The sequence below is a fragment of the Mirounga leonina genome, unplaced genomic scaffold (genome assembly GCF_011800145.1).
Source record: "Mirounga leonina isolate KUSES-001 unplaced genomic scaffold, KU_Mleo_1.0 Mir_176, whole genome shotgun sequence".
NCBI lineage: Eukaryota > Metazoa > Chordata > Mammalia > Carnivora > Phocidae > Mirounga > Mirounga leonina.
This window is the reverse complement of record NW_023270454.1, coordinates 37,364,737-37,382,707: the sequence shown is the minus strand read 5'-3', so window position 1 is coordinate 37,382,707 and position 17,971 is coordinate 37,364,737. Positions and strand designations below refer to the sequence as shown.

Sequence of the window (17,971 nt, the reverse complement as noted above, 5' to 3'; positions counted from 1 at the left end):
CAATAATCCCGTAGGTCACCCAGTGCTCATCATAACAGGTGTGGTCCTTAATCCCCATCACCAATTTCATCCATCTCCCCACCCCTCCTCTCTGGTAAACATCAGTTTGTTCGCTATAGTTAAGAGTTTGTTTCTGGGTTTGTCTCCCCCCACCCTTTTTTTTAACCTTTGCTCATATGTTTTGTTTCTTAAATTCCACATATGAGTGAAATCATATGGTATTTGTCTTTCTCTGACTGTTTTTTTCACTTAGTATTATACTGTCTAGCTCCATCCATGTTGTTGCAAATGGCAAGATTTTATTCTTTTTATATTCTTTTTTTGTGGCTGAATAATATTCATATATATAGTCTATATATAGTCTATATATATTCCATATATATTATATATAGTCTATATATATTCCACATATATATAAATATATATATAAATAAATAAATATATATATATATAAAAAACCTCTTATCCATTCATCAGTTGATGGACACTTGGGCTGCTTCCATATCTTGGCTATTGTAAATAATGTTACTATAAACATGGAGGTGCATGTATCTCTTTGAATTAGTGTTTTTGTATTCTTTGGGTAAATAGTGTGATTACTGGATCATAGGGTAGTTCTATTTTTAATTTTTTGAGGAAACTCCGTACTGTTTTCCACAGTGGCTGCACCAGTTTGCATTCTCACCAACAGTGCAGGAGGGTTCCCCTTTCTCCACATCCTCACTAACACCTGTTGTTTTTTGTGTTGTTGATTTTAGCCATTCTGATAGGTGTGAGGTGATATCTCATTGTACTTTTGATTTGCATTTCCCTGATGATAAGTGATGATGAACATCTTTTTTTTTGTGTCTGTTGGACATCTGATTCTCTTCTTTGGAGAAATATCTGTTTCATGTTTTCCGCTCATTTTTAATTGGATTATTTGTTTTTGGGGTGTTGAATTTTATAAGTTCTTTATATATTTTGGATACTAACCCTTTATTGGATGTGTCATTTGCAAATATCTTCTCCCATTCCACAGGGTGCCTTTTAGTTTTGTTGTTTCCTTGACTGTGCAGAACGTTTTTATTTTGATGTAGTCCCAATAATTTATATTTGCTTTTGCTTTCCTTGCCTCAGGAGACATACTTAGAAAAAAGTTGCTTTGGCCAATGTCAAAAAAGTTACTGCCTGTGTTTTCTTTTAGGATTTTTATGTTTTCAGGTCTCATATTTAGGTCTTTAATCCATTTTGAATTTATTTTTGTGTATGGTATAAGAAAGTGGTCCAGTTTCTTTCTTTTGCATGTTGCTGTTTAATTTTTCCAGCACCATTTGTTGAAAAGACTATCTTTTGCCCTTTGGATAGTCTTTCCTGCTTTGTTGAAGATTAATTGACCATATAACTGGGTTTATTTCTGGGTTTTCTATATTATTCCATTGATCTGTGTGCCTATTTCTGTGCCAGTACCATACTTTTTGATTATTACAGCTTTGTAATATAACTTGGAGTCTGGAATTGTGATGCCTCCAGATTTGCTTTTCTTTTTCAAGACTGCTTTGTCTATTTGGGGTCTTTTGTGGTTCCATACAAATTTTAGGATTGTTTGTTCTAGATCTGTGAAAAATGCTGTTGGTATTTTGATAGGGATTGCATTGAATCTGTAGATTGGTTTGGATAAGTGTAGACATTTTAACAATACTTGTTCTTCCAATCCATGAGTATGAAATGTCTTTCCATTGTGCAATATTTCTTTTATTCCCCTGTTTGGCACTTGGAGTTCTTTGGATTGAGGTCTCTGAAGTTCCTTTAATTTTGAGGAATTAGTTGTTGTTTCTTTAAGTATCCCTTCCTCTCAATTTATTTCTTCTTTTGGGGCCTGGATGTTGGCAATTTCACTTTCATTCTGTATTACAAAGCTCTAAATATTTTTGTATTTGTTGAGTTTGCTATCTTAGTTTTCTTTGTGTTCTAGAAATTCTATAATTCTCTCATAAAGGAGGATTTTGTGTGTGTACTTATGGTTGTGATGAGTTGGAACCTCCTTCTCTCTTTTTCTCTTTTCTACTCCCTCTCTGGCTCTTGCCTCAACCTAAATGCTTTGGTTCACAACCAGGTCTTATTCCTGCTGATAAATCACATCCTGGGGATGGGAGGGGCAGGAATGTCACATCTAGTTTCCCAGGCAAGTGGGGAACTCAGTCATAGACTTTGGGCTTCCATTTAGTGTGGAGAGCCTCTCCCAACCCCCAGTTCCACATGGAGAGCCTGGTTCTAGCGCCTTGCCCCATGCCTGGTGGATTATAGGTACTTGGGACATCACAGGATTTAAATGTCTGTCTGGTTCTGCTGGTTTCCATAGGTCCTAGAGCCAGTAGTCCTTTGGTTTATGCTCCCACTGACCTCTGAAACTATGTTCCCCTTCTGTTTCACAGATAGGTTTAACAAAATGTGGAGTGCAGTTATAGCTTTTTATTTATTTTAAAAATATTATTTTATCATTTTGTTGGTGGTGGTGGTGACAGCGTATGTGGGAGGGAAGGGTGGGTTTCCACTTAAAATTTCATTGCCCTCTTGAGTGGAAATTTCCTGACCAGCCTTTATTGTAAGAGTGTTGCCGTGGTGTTATAAGTGCAGTTACTTTGTTCTCAGTAAGTGCTTCTTTGATCCTAGTGATGAACTGTTTGATATTTAGAAGTACCTACGATTTCCCCAACCTGACATGGGGTGTACGTGTGTGTCAGTGGAGATGTAGGTGTGGTCTGCGGTTGCCTTCCAATGAGCCCAGATGCACAACTGTGAGGCTCACTAGAAAATGAAGTTCAGATAGTACACTGGATCTTCTCTTTCTATGCTTTTTTCTTTCCTTTTTTTCTGTCCCACTTTCCTTTTCTTCCTTACTTCTAATACATAAAGCAGGATGTTTAAGAGAGAAAAACATGGAATATTCTTGTTGCTGTGGAGACAATTCATTTCTGAGGAATAACCTGAAACTTCTGTGGTTCTTTAATGGATGCACACATTTTAGGCTAACGTGGAAAACAGCAGGGAAGAGATTCAAAGGGAACTATCCCTGACTTCTTAACAGTTAGGAAGTATATTTGAGAGGAAGACAAGAAGGAATTGAATGAAATGGAAGGGGAAACTCAAAGCCTTGTTCCCTCCAACAATGCAGAAGCACTTCCACTTACATGAAATGACCAGAGATGAGTAGGGAGAATCATTTGTCATCATCAGAACAAGAAAGTTCAACTACTAGCGTAAAAGTCTATCCGTCTATTAGCCTGGTGATGGGTATTAAAGAGGGCACGTACTGCATGGAGCACTGGGTGTTATACGCAAACAATGAATCATGGAACACTACATCAAAAACTAATGATGTAATGTATGGTGATTAACATAACATAATAAAAAAAAAAAGAAAACAAATAAACGAGATGAACGTTCTCTGCATTGTTAGATATGGTACAGCTATCAAGTTCTTGTTTCCTCTTCTTGCTCTAGTTTTCTGCCAGTCTTTGAAGTTTCAGTCTATCATGAAAGTAAAACACTTCATGTCCTCAGGGTCATAAAAAAAAAAAATCAGACTAAATAGTGAAATGTAGTAGCCATCATGAAAGGCATGTCCTCTTGCATGCTTTTTTGCCCACTTTTTATGAAAACATATGCCTGTGAGGGAATCCTAAATATTTGCAAAATCACACTTCGTATTTATCGTCATGACGACAGCAACAGTCACCGCCAGCGCCACCACTGCCAATAATCTTGCTTTAAGGAGAAGCCTGCTCCTTGCATCTGAGGCTTCTCCAAGGTTCTCTTACATTTCTATATCGCTTCCTCTGTGTCCTCCATCCAGTGCCGTGACTTCAGTTCTACCTATGTGACACTCAACTCAAAACAGCTGTCCCCAACCTCTTTCCTGAGCTCAGGGGTTGTATAACCAGCTCTCCTCTGGGTATTTTCACCTGGATTTTTTATTGACACCTGTAGCCCAAGATGTCTACAACTGGTCTTATTATCTCTCACACCCAATTTGTTCTTGCTTTTTACTCCCTATTTCAGTTAATAATTCTACCATTCGCCTTGTTGCCTAAGCCAAGAACTTGAGGGTCATGTTAGGTTCCTCTTCCACCCTTCACCTTTATTCACAGAGTTCTAGTGACTGTGCTACTGAATATCTCTTGAATCCATTCTCTGGATCTTGTCACTTTAGTACTTCACCCCTGCAATAACTTCCCAGTGCCTATGGAACAAAATCAGGTGCCTTAATGTTTCATATATCGCCCCACTTCATATTCTTACTCTCTACCTTTGCCCTTATTCTCCAGCCAAATCCAACCATCCATGGCTCTGGAAACTGCCACATTCTCTGTTTCTATGCTTTCAACCATGATATTTGCTCTGTCAGGGGTTCTTCCCTTGCAAGTTTGGCAGTAATTTCTTCCTTTTCCTGTTGCCTGACTCCCATGTCTTTCTCCCTCCACCACTGGCAGGTTTGGAAATTTCTTTCTCTGGATCTCAAAGCTGCTTGATAAAATCATAGTATGGCTGACACCACCTTCTGCTGTGTTTGTCTTTACTGTCCTCAGCACTGTACTGTGAGCACCTTTGGGTTAGGGACTGATTCTTCACCTTTATAACTCAGCAGCCGTGATGTGCCTTGTACGTAAGTAGAGGCTTAGGAAACACTTGTTTTTTTTTTGTTTGTTTGTTTTTGTTTTTTAAAGATTTTATTTATTTATTTGACAGAGAGAGAGAGATAGCGAGAGCAGGAACACAAGCAGGGGGAGTGGGAGAGGGAGAAGCAGGCTTCCCGCGGAGCAGGGAGCCCGATGCGGGGCTCGATCCCAGGACCCTGGGACCATGACCTGAGCCGAAGGCAGACACTTAACGACTGAGCCACCCAGGGGCCCTAGGAAACACTTGTTGACTGAATAAAGAAGGTGAAAGATATTTCTGGCTTCAAAGGGGAGAAGATGATAATCGGAAGCCGTGTGCAGATTTTGTAACCATACTTTGAGGCTTATAGATTTTTTTTTTCTCCTCCTTCGTTCCTAGAGGCACTGGCTTTCCATATTCATAATATTTCATGTGGCAGTGAGTCCACAGTATTTCCTGAAGATTCCTGGTTTGCCTGGCCCTGCATTATGTCCTCTAAGGCTTACCGAGACTGAGGCCTGGTCTCCACCCTCAAAAAATGCATAATGGAAATGAGGAATTAAAACCAGGTCATGAAACCATTAGAGGATAGCGAATGCAAACTTGCTTGCTGCATCTCGTTGTGAGAAAGGAGAGAAGAGGCGGAACAGGTAGCTGGCAAGTGCTTTGTGGAGAAGGTGGGAATGAAGCTGGACGCTGTGAAGAACTCATTTTCTCTTCTAGGTGGTGGTAGTTCTGTTTCTAGTGAGTTTCTTCTCTGGGAGTCTCTTCATAATGAAAGTCCTTCAGCACTATTTCTGCTCACTTACCGGAACAGCCTTGTTACTCACAGGTGATTTGTCTGTCTGTGGGTGCCTGTTAAAGGGTAGCACCTACGGAAGAGGTTGTGTGACACTCAGAAGAAATGGAAGGTGAGAAACGATGAGAGTATCCGACTTTAATTCTCAAGTACAAATCAGTTTATAGGCTTTAAAATCTTTAGCCCAGAAATCATTTGAACATAGAGGTTTTTTTTTTTTGGAAAAAGTTTTATTATTTTCACACTAGTTAAAAAGTCCTGGTTTGATTTGGGGGAACTAAAGTTTCAGAAATGGTTATAAGTACTTAATGTTTATGTGCCTGAGATGTTCTCTGCCCGCTTTCTCGAATTCAGTGATGCTCAAGTAGATAAGCTCATTCTGGAACAGTGAAGGAGAAAGGAAATCTGTGCGCACAGAAAGTAGGGTGAGGTATCTCTTCATTTGATCAGTTTGTGGAGGTATCTCTTCATTTGATCAGTTTGTGTAAACATATTCCCTTCTACCAACATTCTTTTCACTCGAGGGTTCAGATCGCTACTGTTGGGCAGGACAGGAGAGAGAAATTCTCGTAATAGAATGCATTTAAGATGTTGAATGGCCGTTTGTGCTGTGTCGGTCTGCTGGGGAAAAGGATCTGAGGCATTGTGGATGAGCTAGTGTGTCTGGTTGCAAAAACATTTCAGGCATCTTTTGGAAGTAACATTAGACCCTTGCTTTCCACTTCCCCAAAGTTGCTTCTCATTGAAAGGCTTCTCCTTGTAGGAATGAGTCAGGGAATAACTGGTCCCAGACTCTCATTTGCTGCTTTTGCTATGTCATGCCCTGCCCTAGAGACAGGGCATGAGGCCCAGAAAGCAGAGGGCCAGGATCCAGCCTCGCGGCTGGGAAGCTGCCTCCGTCTGACTCACTGTTGAGGTGATCCTGCTCTGCCTCAGAGCTGAGCGTATTTTGCTACTTCTAGCCAAGCCCCGATTTGGCAGCTATTGTGTAGGTACCTGTTCAGGAGTTCCTGGGGAAGCTAGAGCTCCAGCCCCTCATTCTTGGGCATATTCACAGAACAGAACTGGATGGATTTGAACTATCCAGACACAGGAGGAGAAGTAGCCTTAGTTTCAAAGTGGACTGTAGCCCAGAATGAAAATAAATCAAAAGGAAATCATAGTGGCCTATCAGTGGGTTATGGTTTATTTGCCTGAAGTCTGACCCATGTATTTGGGGCTGAGTTACTCCAATTAGCTAAACATTTTGTGGTGAAGGGCTATGGAAAAAGTGACTTCACCAAAAGAGGAATCATACAGTATTCTAGACTGCACATTTGCAAATGGGCACCGAGCAAGCCTTTACAGGGACACTGAGACCAGGGAGAAGACCTGCCCACAGAGGTTGCATTCATCTCTTGTTGCAGTTTCTCTCTCACCTTCCCCGATGACAACACACTTAAGGAAAGAAAAAGCTCAGAAAACTCTCGTTTACCAGAATCTTCTGCCCACGATCATCCTGGTAGTTCCTCTTAACTACCCCCATAAAGAATTCCTTTTTCCAGCCATCACCACCATCTGTAATTCCTACTTCCTTGAATTCAACCTTTCTAGATCTCCATTTCTAAGATTCTCTCTCTTAGCCTGAGTTGTAAGCTGGGTCAGAGTTAAATAAGAATTATCTCATACAATCAATTTTCAAGGTTAGCATCTTGGGATCTAGCTTAATCAGAGCCCAGAATTTCTCTTGTGCTTCATTGTTAGTAGAATTGGAAATCCATTTGAGATGGTGTTCTGAGGGCAAGTTCCTTGCTATTCCTGGCATTCATGCATACTCTCTTTCTAGACCTGGGACTAATGGACTAAGGAAAAATGAAGGTTTAATCAGCCAGAAGCTGTTTGTGGCTGGGGTATGGTCCTCCAGGTTGTGTATCTTCTACTTCGTGGCAGTTTCTTGATCTACTATTGTGACCCATCATCTGTAAAATCAAGGTCAAACCAGTGCCTCTTGATAGAATATTGCTACCTCTGCAAAGCATCCTGGAGCAGTTGATATTTTGATGGGGACTGTGAATGTGGCCAGAGGGTCACAGCTCTGATGGGTGCTGTTCTGGTACATTATGGTAGGTGGGAGTACCAGGAAAATAAGGAGACCAGTTGAGGAAAACAGCTGCTCTTGTGAGCTCTCTTTTCCATCTTCTCCATTTTTTCACCCCAGTTCGTAATATGTACAAATGATACTAAACGTATTCCATAAAATGGTCCTCTGTGAATGATAAATCATGTAACCCATTTACAAAATGCTTTTTAGTTTTGGTTTAAAGTCCTCCCCGCAGTCACTGCAGGCGCCTGATTCTTCTATAATATCCTCCCTAATGTTCACAGGGAAATGGAAGTTTCTCTATGTCTGAGATTTTAATAAATTGGACTATTAAGTTGTAATCCAAGACCCCAGCTCAGAAGACAAGATCCCTTTAGAGTTGTTGACTTTATTACACACGAAGTGGGGACTGGCAATGTCTTAAAGAAACATTAGGTGACTAGAAAGGGAGAGGTTGGTCACGTTGGGGCTGGTGTACTGCTCTGAATTATTCTTGGGGTTATCACTGACTTATAACTGTGCACCTTAGAGATTAGGAAGTCATTGTGGCTGCCATTAAGGCTCTCATCTTCCATTGGATCTGATTTTGATTATTGTGTTTTCCTGTGGGGAAAATACCCCTCACTGTGTATTATCTATGCTTCAGTTTAAGTGTCTTTGGTTCAAAACAAAAACAAAAGCTTTAAAGAGAAGACACCCAAATAATCTCAGGGTGAATTATAAGTATAATTTTGGTTTTCATTTGATTTGAGTAATCAAATGATGCCACATAATTATTAGTGGAGTTGTTTTTTTCCTTTTTTTTTTTTTTTAAAGATTTTATTTATTTATTTGACAGGGACACAGCGAGAGAGGGAACACAGGCAGGGGGAGTGGGAGAGGGAGAAGCAGGCTCCCCGCTGAGCAGGGAGCCCAACATGGGGCTCGATCCCAGGACCCTGGGATCATGACCTGAGCTGAAGGCAGACGCTTAACGACTGAGCCACCCAGACGCCCCTGTTTCTTCCCTTTTGAGTATGTGTTTGGAAGTTCATGCTTTTTTTTCCTCCCTAGGTGACAGTGCTAACCTTCCTAAGGAGGACACCCCTACCGGGAATCTAGATTCACTGTCCTCTCCATCTCCCACGACTGCAGCTGTCCACAGGCCTCCTGGACCAGACAAAAACCACCTTCATGCTGATGGGGGCAGCTTTGGGGACTGGGCATCCCCTGTGTAAGTAGCGGTGCTTCTGTTTGGTGCTGAGGAAAAGAGGGCCATGACCTTCATTTTGAAGTTCACATGGCAAGTGGGTTCTAAAGTGTTAGGTCTAAGTACTTCTGTTCTCGAATCAGTGGGACTGCTTAAGGGAGGATGGCCCATAAGGAGGCCTTCCTTGAAAGCGTCTCTGTTCCCAGTGTGGAAAGGTGGATGGTGCTCTTTCATATCTATTTTGAGTTTAATTTGTGGCAGTTTTGGATTGCATGAAGGAAATTTGTTACTGTCCTACTCAGATACTCAGGATGTTTTCTCAGTAGTAAGGCAAACTTTTAGACATAGGAGAATGCGTGCATTGTGATCCATAGACTATTGAAACTATCTGTAGAATGATATTTTAGTTGTTTGAATTTTCAAGAGCTTTATGCTAGTGTTCTCTGCCTTCTCCATAACACCTTGCATACTTGACAATTGATGGATGAAATATCTGATTTTATCTTCTCAGTTGGGTTTAGTGACAGGCATGTGCAGATCAGCTCAGGTATGTCAGAACAAATAATACTAATACAAACAATATCATGGACCTGGTCCGACTACATGGTTTGTCTTTCTGCGCTGACCAAGCTGTGGAATAAATGCAGACTGGTGGTGGTTTGGGACATCGAAAGAACATCAAATTTCAAATAAATGGTTGGAGAACCAAAAAAAAAAAAAAAAACCCTACTATTAATTACATGCCATTACTTGATTAGTCAATCACATTACATCCAAAAAGACATTTATAATTCAGCCTGAGAGTATTTGGGCATCTTGTCTTCAAAGTTAAAAGAGAAAAATTTTTTTTTAAATCAAAGTTGCCTAAAATAAATCACAGATAATGATGTCATCCAACCCTAGCTGGGCATTCTTGGGACTTTAAATGGAATTGGAAAGTGTCCCTCACATTACTTGGCTTTTTATAGTTACTGCTGGATTCACATGAAATCATTATGAACTTAATTAAGTATTAAAAGAGGCTGGGAGAATTTTGGTATGCTAAAATTTGGGGGTGACCTAAAGACTGAAAATCTAACTGAAACTGCAAGTGAAACTCAAAGTATGGAAACATTCTCCAGATGAGATCTTTTTCCCCAAGATTGTAATATATGTATATTCATATGCCAGAGACTGTGTATTATAGACTTAAATTGCCTATTACTCAAACATGCTTGTCATTTTTATTATTCTTTTTCTAGATTAAAAATTCTCTTTTCACTTCAGTACTCCAAGCACCAGTGACAATGGTTACATAGGAACCAAGAATCTAATCCTGGGCCCTTGGGGGGTAGAATTTGCATGGGTGCATGTGGGCACATGTGTGTGCGTTAAAGCAAAAACCAGATTTCTAATTATTTCTTTCAGTAAGCGTGTATCATAGTGGAGAGCAGCTTGGTTAGTCCTACTTCTTCCAGAGTGGTTCTGTAGGAAAGTGACATTATGAGCCATGATATAGCCAATGCTCAATTCATAGCACGTTCATGCCTGAAACATGAAGGGCTTGATATTTTTGGTCATAAATCAAACGAGGAGTGAATTCCCCAGCTTCCTATTCATACAAATTTTAAAATGTCATGGAAAGCACTCCAACACAGAGAGGCCGAAAAGGGAGAAGAGAAAATAAGTAGTTGAAGCAAGTCTGGAAAGGAGATTTGTATTATAAGGTAGACTTTCTCCTACTTCAAGAATTTGGGTTTTTTTTCCCCTGTGCAATGGATAAAATGAATGGATATTTCTCTTAATTATAGGGAGTGTTTCTTTTGTATCTTTTGAAGGGTTTACTTGTAAGCATATTTCAGTTCAGATTTATCATGAAGTGAGGAAATGTGTCTCAAGCTTGAGCACTCAGCAAGATCCCCTGGAGGGCTTGTGAAGCCCCCACTGCTGGGCCCCACCCCAGAGTGACCCTGAGGCTCGAGGGGCAGGCTCCAGGTGTGCATTTCCAACAGAATGCCCCTCTCATCCCCCCCCCCCACACACATCCAGGCATGTGTGGATTGGAAACAGCTTCCCTGAGGAGTATTATAATTAGGATGAGTGATATCTCTTCTTGCTTTTTTTTTTTTTTTTTTTTAAACTCTTCTGGGATGGTGTGTTTGCTGTCTTGAAGTCCCCCTTAGTGGCTCCCCCATACTTTGATTCACTCTGCTTGAACTATTTCCCCCTTTCTTTGCTCAAGGCGATCTGACCTATCTTTAGGGTCTAATTTAGTTTCGACTTTCAGGAAGCTTTCTCTAGTGCTGTAGTCTATAGGAAGATTCTCAGTATCTTTCTGTCTATACCTGATGCTGGACATGGGGAAAATATTGCCTTCTAGTATTAGGTAATATTTACCTTTTAGTGTTAGTTGATATTTAAGCGGTGTATGTGTATCTGTATATTCATATCAAAGTCTCTATCTGCCTGTCTGCCTATTTGTGTATTTTAGTCCATTCAGGCTGTGAGAACAAAAGTACTTTGAGTGGCGTATAAATGACAAATTTATTTCCCACAGGTCCATTAGAGAACAGAGGTCCTTAGACCTAACACTTTAGAACCCACTCACCATGTGAACTTCAAAACTTCTGGAGGTTAAATTTCCAAGATTAGGGTGTCCTCATGCCAGGTTCTGGTGAGAGCCTGCTTCTGATTTGCGGAGTGCTGGCTTTGTGACTCTTATAAGGACACCTAATTCCATTCATGAGGATTCTACTCTCATGACATCACTGAATCCTAATTACTTTCCAAAGGCCCCACTTCCTAATAGGACACGGGGGGGGGGGGGTGGTGCGTAGGGTTTCAACATAAAAATTTTGAAGGGACATAAACATTCAGTCCATAACACTGTCTTTCCCTCACTCCAAGATAGAGTATAAAATTATTGATGATAGAAATTGAGTTTTATAACTCTTTGAACTTTTTAGTGATCTTAACATAGTTCTTAAAATGGGAAATAAAATACTATGTATTTATAAAAATGCCTTCCTCTTAGAAATCTCATTTCTTTCTATATATCATTGAATGTCTGTTAAGCAACTGTGCTTTGTTTCTGGTCCGTCTTCCTTATAAAGATTAATGAGTCTTCCTCCAGGAATTTCACAGAATTAATCTTACCATTTTCTCTTTATGGCATTTTTCTGTTTCCTTAGCATTTGTAAATGTGGTTTTCATTGTGTGGTGTTTTTGTTTCTTCTTTTTTTAATCCATGACCTCTGCACACAAGCTGTACAGTATTGAATATAGTAGGCTCTGTGTAAATACTGATTAAGATTCCTTTTAATGAAACCAAAATTGCTGTGGGGTCATTAAAACTTTACCTAGGGCTTTAAAAAAGGAGGCAGTACCTGGGCTGCCTGGTTTTAAACCAGGGTAGTGATTCTTCATTCCAAAACTTAAACTTGCCTTATCTTGTGTCCTGAAACACGGACAAATGTATGTGGATCACATAGGACCCCAGTAAGTCTGCTGTACAGAAATGCCATGACCCTAGCCACGGGAAAGCAAATTTGCAGAGGAAAACCTACAGCAGCCAAGATTCAGATGGAGGCAATGTGTAAACACAGCTGTAGCCTCTGACAGGTAGAAAACAATACAGCCGAATTGGATTTCTTGGGTTTCTGCTGATGTTTATGACTTGTGGGGATTATTCATTGCAGTCAATCAATCTGGAGCTATTACTTACCTGTACACTCAGGAAGGTGACGGGTGACTTCATTGCCAGTGAAGAATTGCTAGCTCAGTCTCCTTGGAGGACATTACATCATAGGTCAAGGTATTTCAGATGTTTCGAAGTCTTTTTTTTTTTTTTTTCTTCAATAAAGTGGCTTTCTCTAAACAGATTGTCTTCAGTTGTAAATGATAGAGCAGGTTCTTGACAAGTAATCCTTTTAGGTTCTCTGCCACAAAAGAAAATCTCTTTTAAGAAATACCAGCCATTGCTATCTGCTTCCTTCATAGATTGCAAATGAAAAGGGCCGCCCCCTTTCCTGCCAGCACATCCCCACCTCCAAGGTGGCAGCATCATAGAATATCTCTGTGTGGTTGGGAATGTTGGTATCCCAAGGTACAACTCACGCTGTGCTCTGGCGGGCCAGAAGGGCAGTAGATCCTTCTGCCCCATCTGATGAGAAGCTCGGTTTAGTTTATCCTGAATAGTAAGTCCTGACCCATCTTTCCCGGTTGCTGCCCAGAGCTGCTTTTGGACAGCAGCTTCATGCCTACCCAGACTTGATGCTAGTTGCTTGCAATCATTAGGCAGTAGACTCCCACTCTCATTTACAGCCTTGTGCTGCATGTCATCCCTAGACGCTGTGTGCGCTCACTGGTAACCATTTGTATGCTTGTCAGTGAAATAACTTGCTTCCTTTAAATTGTGCAAACAGTTCAAGGTTGCCCATAGACAACTACTTGGTATTTTAAATCACTTGGCTGTTGGTTCCATGATTGCTTTTTAGGAAAAGTTGATGAACACATTTTGCTGGGAGCCCTTTAAGTTTGATTTGTGGCTTAGTGTACAACACACACCATGAGTGATTTGTCTGAGGTTCAGAAAATTAATCATCTTAAACAGGTTTTTAACAAATTTCTGTGAAATTTGGCACACACCTAGAAATTAGAAGATAGCAGCCATAGGGAAGCCTTGTCTTCACCTCCCCCCTTCATCTCATTTTCTGCCCTTTTTGTGTCTTCTCCAGCCCTTCAGGGAGGCTTCCTCTCGAGTTTACTGCTCCCAACCCTTCTTGGCCAGGGGTAGTCAGTTCACCCTAGAAATTGGTATCTTATATTTTCCCCCTCTCTTGTTATGATTACTGTTTAAAAAGAAAATAGGGAATTTATCTCTTAAAAGTTCTCCCCACATCTGCTTTTTTTTTTTTTTCTAACTTGACTCAAATGAACACATAATGCTTTTGTAGCAAAGGGAGGAAAGCTACGTAAATTTGAAAAGAGATCAGGAAGCAATGAATTGTCCATCATAGGAATTTTCAGCATCTTTAGTAGTTAGGGGGGAGATTGTATCCTAATAAGTGTAGCACATTTCTCTGCTTATCTGTAGGCTGGCTTTGGTTACAGACTGTGGTGGGTTCCATGGATTGAGGTCTCTAGTTGAGCTAGTACCTTCATATGGAAGGATGTCCTTTCTGGTGCTGGCTACTGTGAAGAGTGAGTTGGAAGCCAGTCCCTGCCACCCACCCACCCCCCCTGCCCCACCTAAGTGAGCAGCAAAGTCCCTGGGTGGATTCAGAAAGATTGAAGTCTCAGATAGCTCAAGTGAAGGAAGAATAGGGCCTGTGAGCAGGAGGAGTGTGTTCCCTGGCTGTGAGCCCAAAGCAGCCTTTTAAATTATGCTCAGAGGATGGCTCCTTTCTGGACTTTGTTTTGGGGCATCGGGGACTTACAGGGAATAGAAGCTTCTCTTCATCAGTGGCTGGTGGTTAGAGGCTGAAGAGAAGGCTTGATTAGATACTTATCCTCTTGCATTTCTCAGAACAATGGGGCGTTAATTATCGGGGGCCACTAGACATTGTTTTAGCCACTTTATAAATGATATTTCATCTTAGTCCTTACATGAACCCAGCGGGGTAGATATATCTTCATTTTTAAAGATTGGGAAATCAAAACACAGAGGGGAGGAAAATTGCCCCAAGCCTCAAGACTCATAAGGGACAGAGGTGGAGTTTGTCCCTGATCTGTCTGTCCAGTGATCATGGTGTCCTTAGACTTACTGTATTGTAGGGATTGAAATTATCTAGGTGCATATGAGAGCATTGTTTGAAGTGCAGGTTTCCCTCGAATCTGAAACCCAGTGAGATCACAGTGGCTGTCAGCCGCTCATTGCCCTTGTTTTGAAGAGGGAGCTCTGCCCCCACATTAGGTCCTGTGGCTTTGGTTTATAATTATCTGTGGGGGATAAACACTTGAATCTGGTTGCTGCATATTCATCATCCAACACCTTTGGCTGAGATTTGGGGAGGAGGGCATCCTCCCCAACAACAGAGCTGAGAGGCTTAGAAATTTGAAAATTTACAATAGAGCAGCATCCATAATTTTTTTTCTGAGTAACGTGGTATCTGGTCGTCTCTCTTTAGCTTCAGTAGAGCACTTGAAGCTAATCTCAGAGCCCGCATACTTGGCCATCGACCACAAATGTCTACTCTCACTCCTTTCTTTTGGGTACAGTTTTGGTCCTGGCTGTTTCCTTGACTCTTCTCTCCAGCTCCATGGGAATGATCCTCACCACCTTCCATACACGACCCGTGTGTCTTGCTAGGGCATTTTTGGTATTTGTACTGTGTACTTGGATTCGAGTGGCCCTGTTCACGTCTTCCCTTGTGCTGTAACTACAGGTTCTGAAATTCGAAGGTTTTATTTTCTGTGCAGAATGTTAATTGTTCATGTAGCTTCAAAGCCCCATAATGAAAAGTGGACTTCCTAAAACTAAGACACACGTCGGAATTTTGTCGTAGCTTTTCTCCCGTTTAACTCAAAGAACAAATTACGTCTTCTCATTATTACTATGTTTCATTGTTCTTTGTTGTTTTAATTTATCATTTGCTCTGCATGGATTGGTTGGCGGCATCTTCATATCAAAACGAAGGCAAGGACCTCCTGAGTTCTCTGTAAAGTGGAAGATCGTTGAGATTGGTAAAGCATTGATTGGAGAGTCACACAGGCTTGGCTTTGTATCCACCTTCTGCTTCTGAAAACCTTGGAGGCCTTCTATAAATGATTTAAACAAACCAGGGCTTAGCACAGTTGTCTGTAAAAGGGGAATCACAACTGCCCCTCTGGATTGTAAGGTTTCAAGGTATCACATCTAATAAAACCCAATCACGGTTCTCCTGGGAGCACCAGATGCCACCTGTCTGGATTGCTTCCATCTGAGAACCTAATTTGATATTCTTAGTTTAGGTTGGCCCGACTTCCTGGTTCATGAGTTCCAGAATCTCCTTACTAAATCACTCAGGGAAATAACCTCTCTGGTCCTGGGGAAGCCTAAGAGGTTGGTCCAGGAGGACTCCGCTTGGGGTTCCTCTCCTTGCCTCTCTGTGTAGGAACCCCCTTTGTAGAACCCTCTGAGAATAGGGTCTTTGGATATTGCGTGACCAAGGCATGCCATGCCCACTGGGACCAGGCCACTCTGTGAATTATTCTGAGCGGTATGGCTAGCTTACTATTAGAATAGGTAACTCATAAAACCAGCTTGGTAAGTAACTGGAGGGTATTTCTTAGAGTACTGCTGTACCCCTTTTGAGCTGCGCTTGGGAGGCCCTGTGTTACATGTGCGGGCCTCACACCAGGTCGCACCTGTTTTCCACATAAGAATTGAGCTGCTAGAAACATTTTTGTCAGTTATCCCGCAAGACCTCAATGCTGAGGCCTCTAATGCCCCATCATTTTCTGAAATGAAGCTTCAGTTCCTTTTCTGTTCAGCCAGCAGGCCAAAGTTCAACCCTCTTACCTGATTCCAGTAATCATCTGGAAGGAAGGAAAATGGGATTCAGGGAACACTCTTTGAGTGAAAGATGGGTCAGAGCTGTAATTCTGAGACAGTTCTTTTATAGCAAAACCCAAGAAAATGACCACCTGTGGAGTGAACTTTGTAATCTCTAGGATGACTAGGTGGTGGCGTCCTTTCTCCTTAAGGAGGGAAACCGCCAGGAGCCTTAGCACCTCACAGCGGGAGGGGAGGACTGCGTGTTCACTGTGGCCGGGTCCAACTTGAAAAGACTTTGTCTTAGGTGTGCTCGAATGAATTCCTGTGGGGCTCTTTCCCCTGTCCCGGCCCACACCCCTCCTGCAAAAGACTTTTTTCTCAAGGACGATCGAGTTACTGCTTCTGTGTGCTAGCTTGATATATTGTTGTCTCTCTCGTGCATGGGAGGTGCTCGTGAGCAGCTGGTGAGGAGCGCTTCTGCTGCAGGCAGGCCCTGGGCATTGGTAGATGGGCTTCTGGCACATAGTGGGGGGCCCATGCCACAAAGCTAGTGTAGACAGGGGGTGGGGGGGCAGGGGCCTTGCAGGCCCACGGGAGTTTGCAACATCATTGTCATCTCCCCCCAACTCTCCACTCCGAAATGGATTCTCATCTGGTCCATCTAATGCCGGGGTCAGCACGCTGTGGCCCACCTCTGCCTGTTTTTATACATAAAGTTTTATTGACACACAGCCACCCAGTCACTGACGTTGCGTCTGTGATTGCTCTGGCGTAGCCATGACGGCAGAGGGGAGGAGCTGGGAGACCAGCTGTATGGCTGCAAACACTAATGTGTTTACTGTCTGGTCCTTTCCAGACAAAGTTTGCTGACCTCAATCTCCTCTATAAATAAAACAAATCTTTTTGGAAAAAACACCTTTCTTAAAACCCCATTTCAACAAGTGAGGTTAATGGCCTTAAGATGGGCAGTGTAGGTGATTTTTAAACGTAACCCTTACGAATCTTTTCTTGTCATTGAACCAAGCAAAAGGTTTCCTTGTGGCTTTGGATGTCTTCAAGGGGTGTGATCCTACTTTCAAAAGGTCTTTAGTGTTTGAATGAATAAAGAGTTTATATGGGGCTGTTTTTTTTTTTTTAAAACCTATTGTTTAAAATTTTTATTTGAAATAGTTGTAGATTTACAGAAAAGCTACAAAGACACTGCAGGGGATTCCTCTAGACCCTTCATCCAGCTTCCCCTGCTGTCAGCATCTTACCAAGAATCATGGCAGTTTTATTAAAAATAAGAAATTCACATTGGTTACATGACTGTTAACTAGAGACTTGATTTGGATTTCACTAGTTCTTCCATTCCTGCCTTTTTCTTCCAGGATCCATTCCAGGATACCATATGGCATTTACGGCATCCAGCGACTTTTTTTCCCCTTTTTTTAATGGTGACATCCACTTAATATCTCCAGTTCTTCCTCTTTGAAATAGTTTATATGTTGTCTTTGGGTAAAGAAAATTATTTGTTTGTGATGACATAACCCTGGAAAGCAGAAGTGACCTCTGACTCCAAAGTACCTAATACTCATAATAGGGGCTTCATTTATCGAGGGTTCGGTGAGAGCCCGTCACTCTGGGGGTGCCTCACACCTGGCACCCCACTGAAGCTGTACAGCCACTTGGCCTGTTAATGATTCCTTTCATTTTCGTTAAGGAAACTGAGGCCAGGGAGCTTGATACTTACCCAAATTTCAGTTGTGGATGGCCCTCAGCCAACGCTAACAATGTCATGGGGCACCAGCCTCCAGCGGGCACTCTGAG

At 41.7% G+C, this 17,971-nt stretch overlaps 1 protein-coding gene across 3 annotated transcripts in view; it reads left to right on the top strand.

The window, feature by feature from the left end:
• The window catches only part of ARHGAP10 (Rho GTPase activating protein 10), a 315,853-nt gene that overhangs the window by 280,397 nt on the left and 17,485 nt on the right, over positions 1–17,971 (top strand). For 2 of the 3 annotated variants that reach the window (XM_035022940.1, XM_035022942.1), the window contains one exon: positions 8,571–8,730. The exons of the other annotated variant lie outside the window; for it this stretch is intronic. In XM_035022940.1, coding sequence (XP_034878831.1) covers positions 8,571–8,730 — 160 coding nt within the window. The remainder of the gene's footprint in view (positions 1–8,570; positions 8,731–17,971) is intronic. 3 annotated transcript variants of the gene reach the window in all.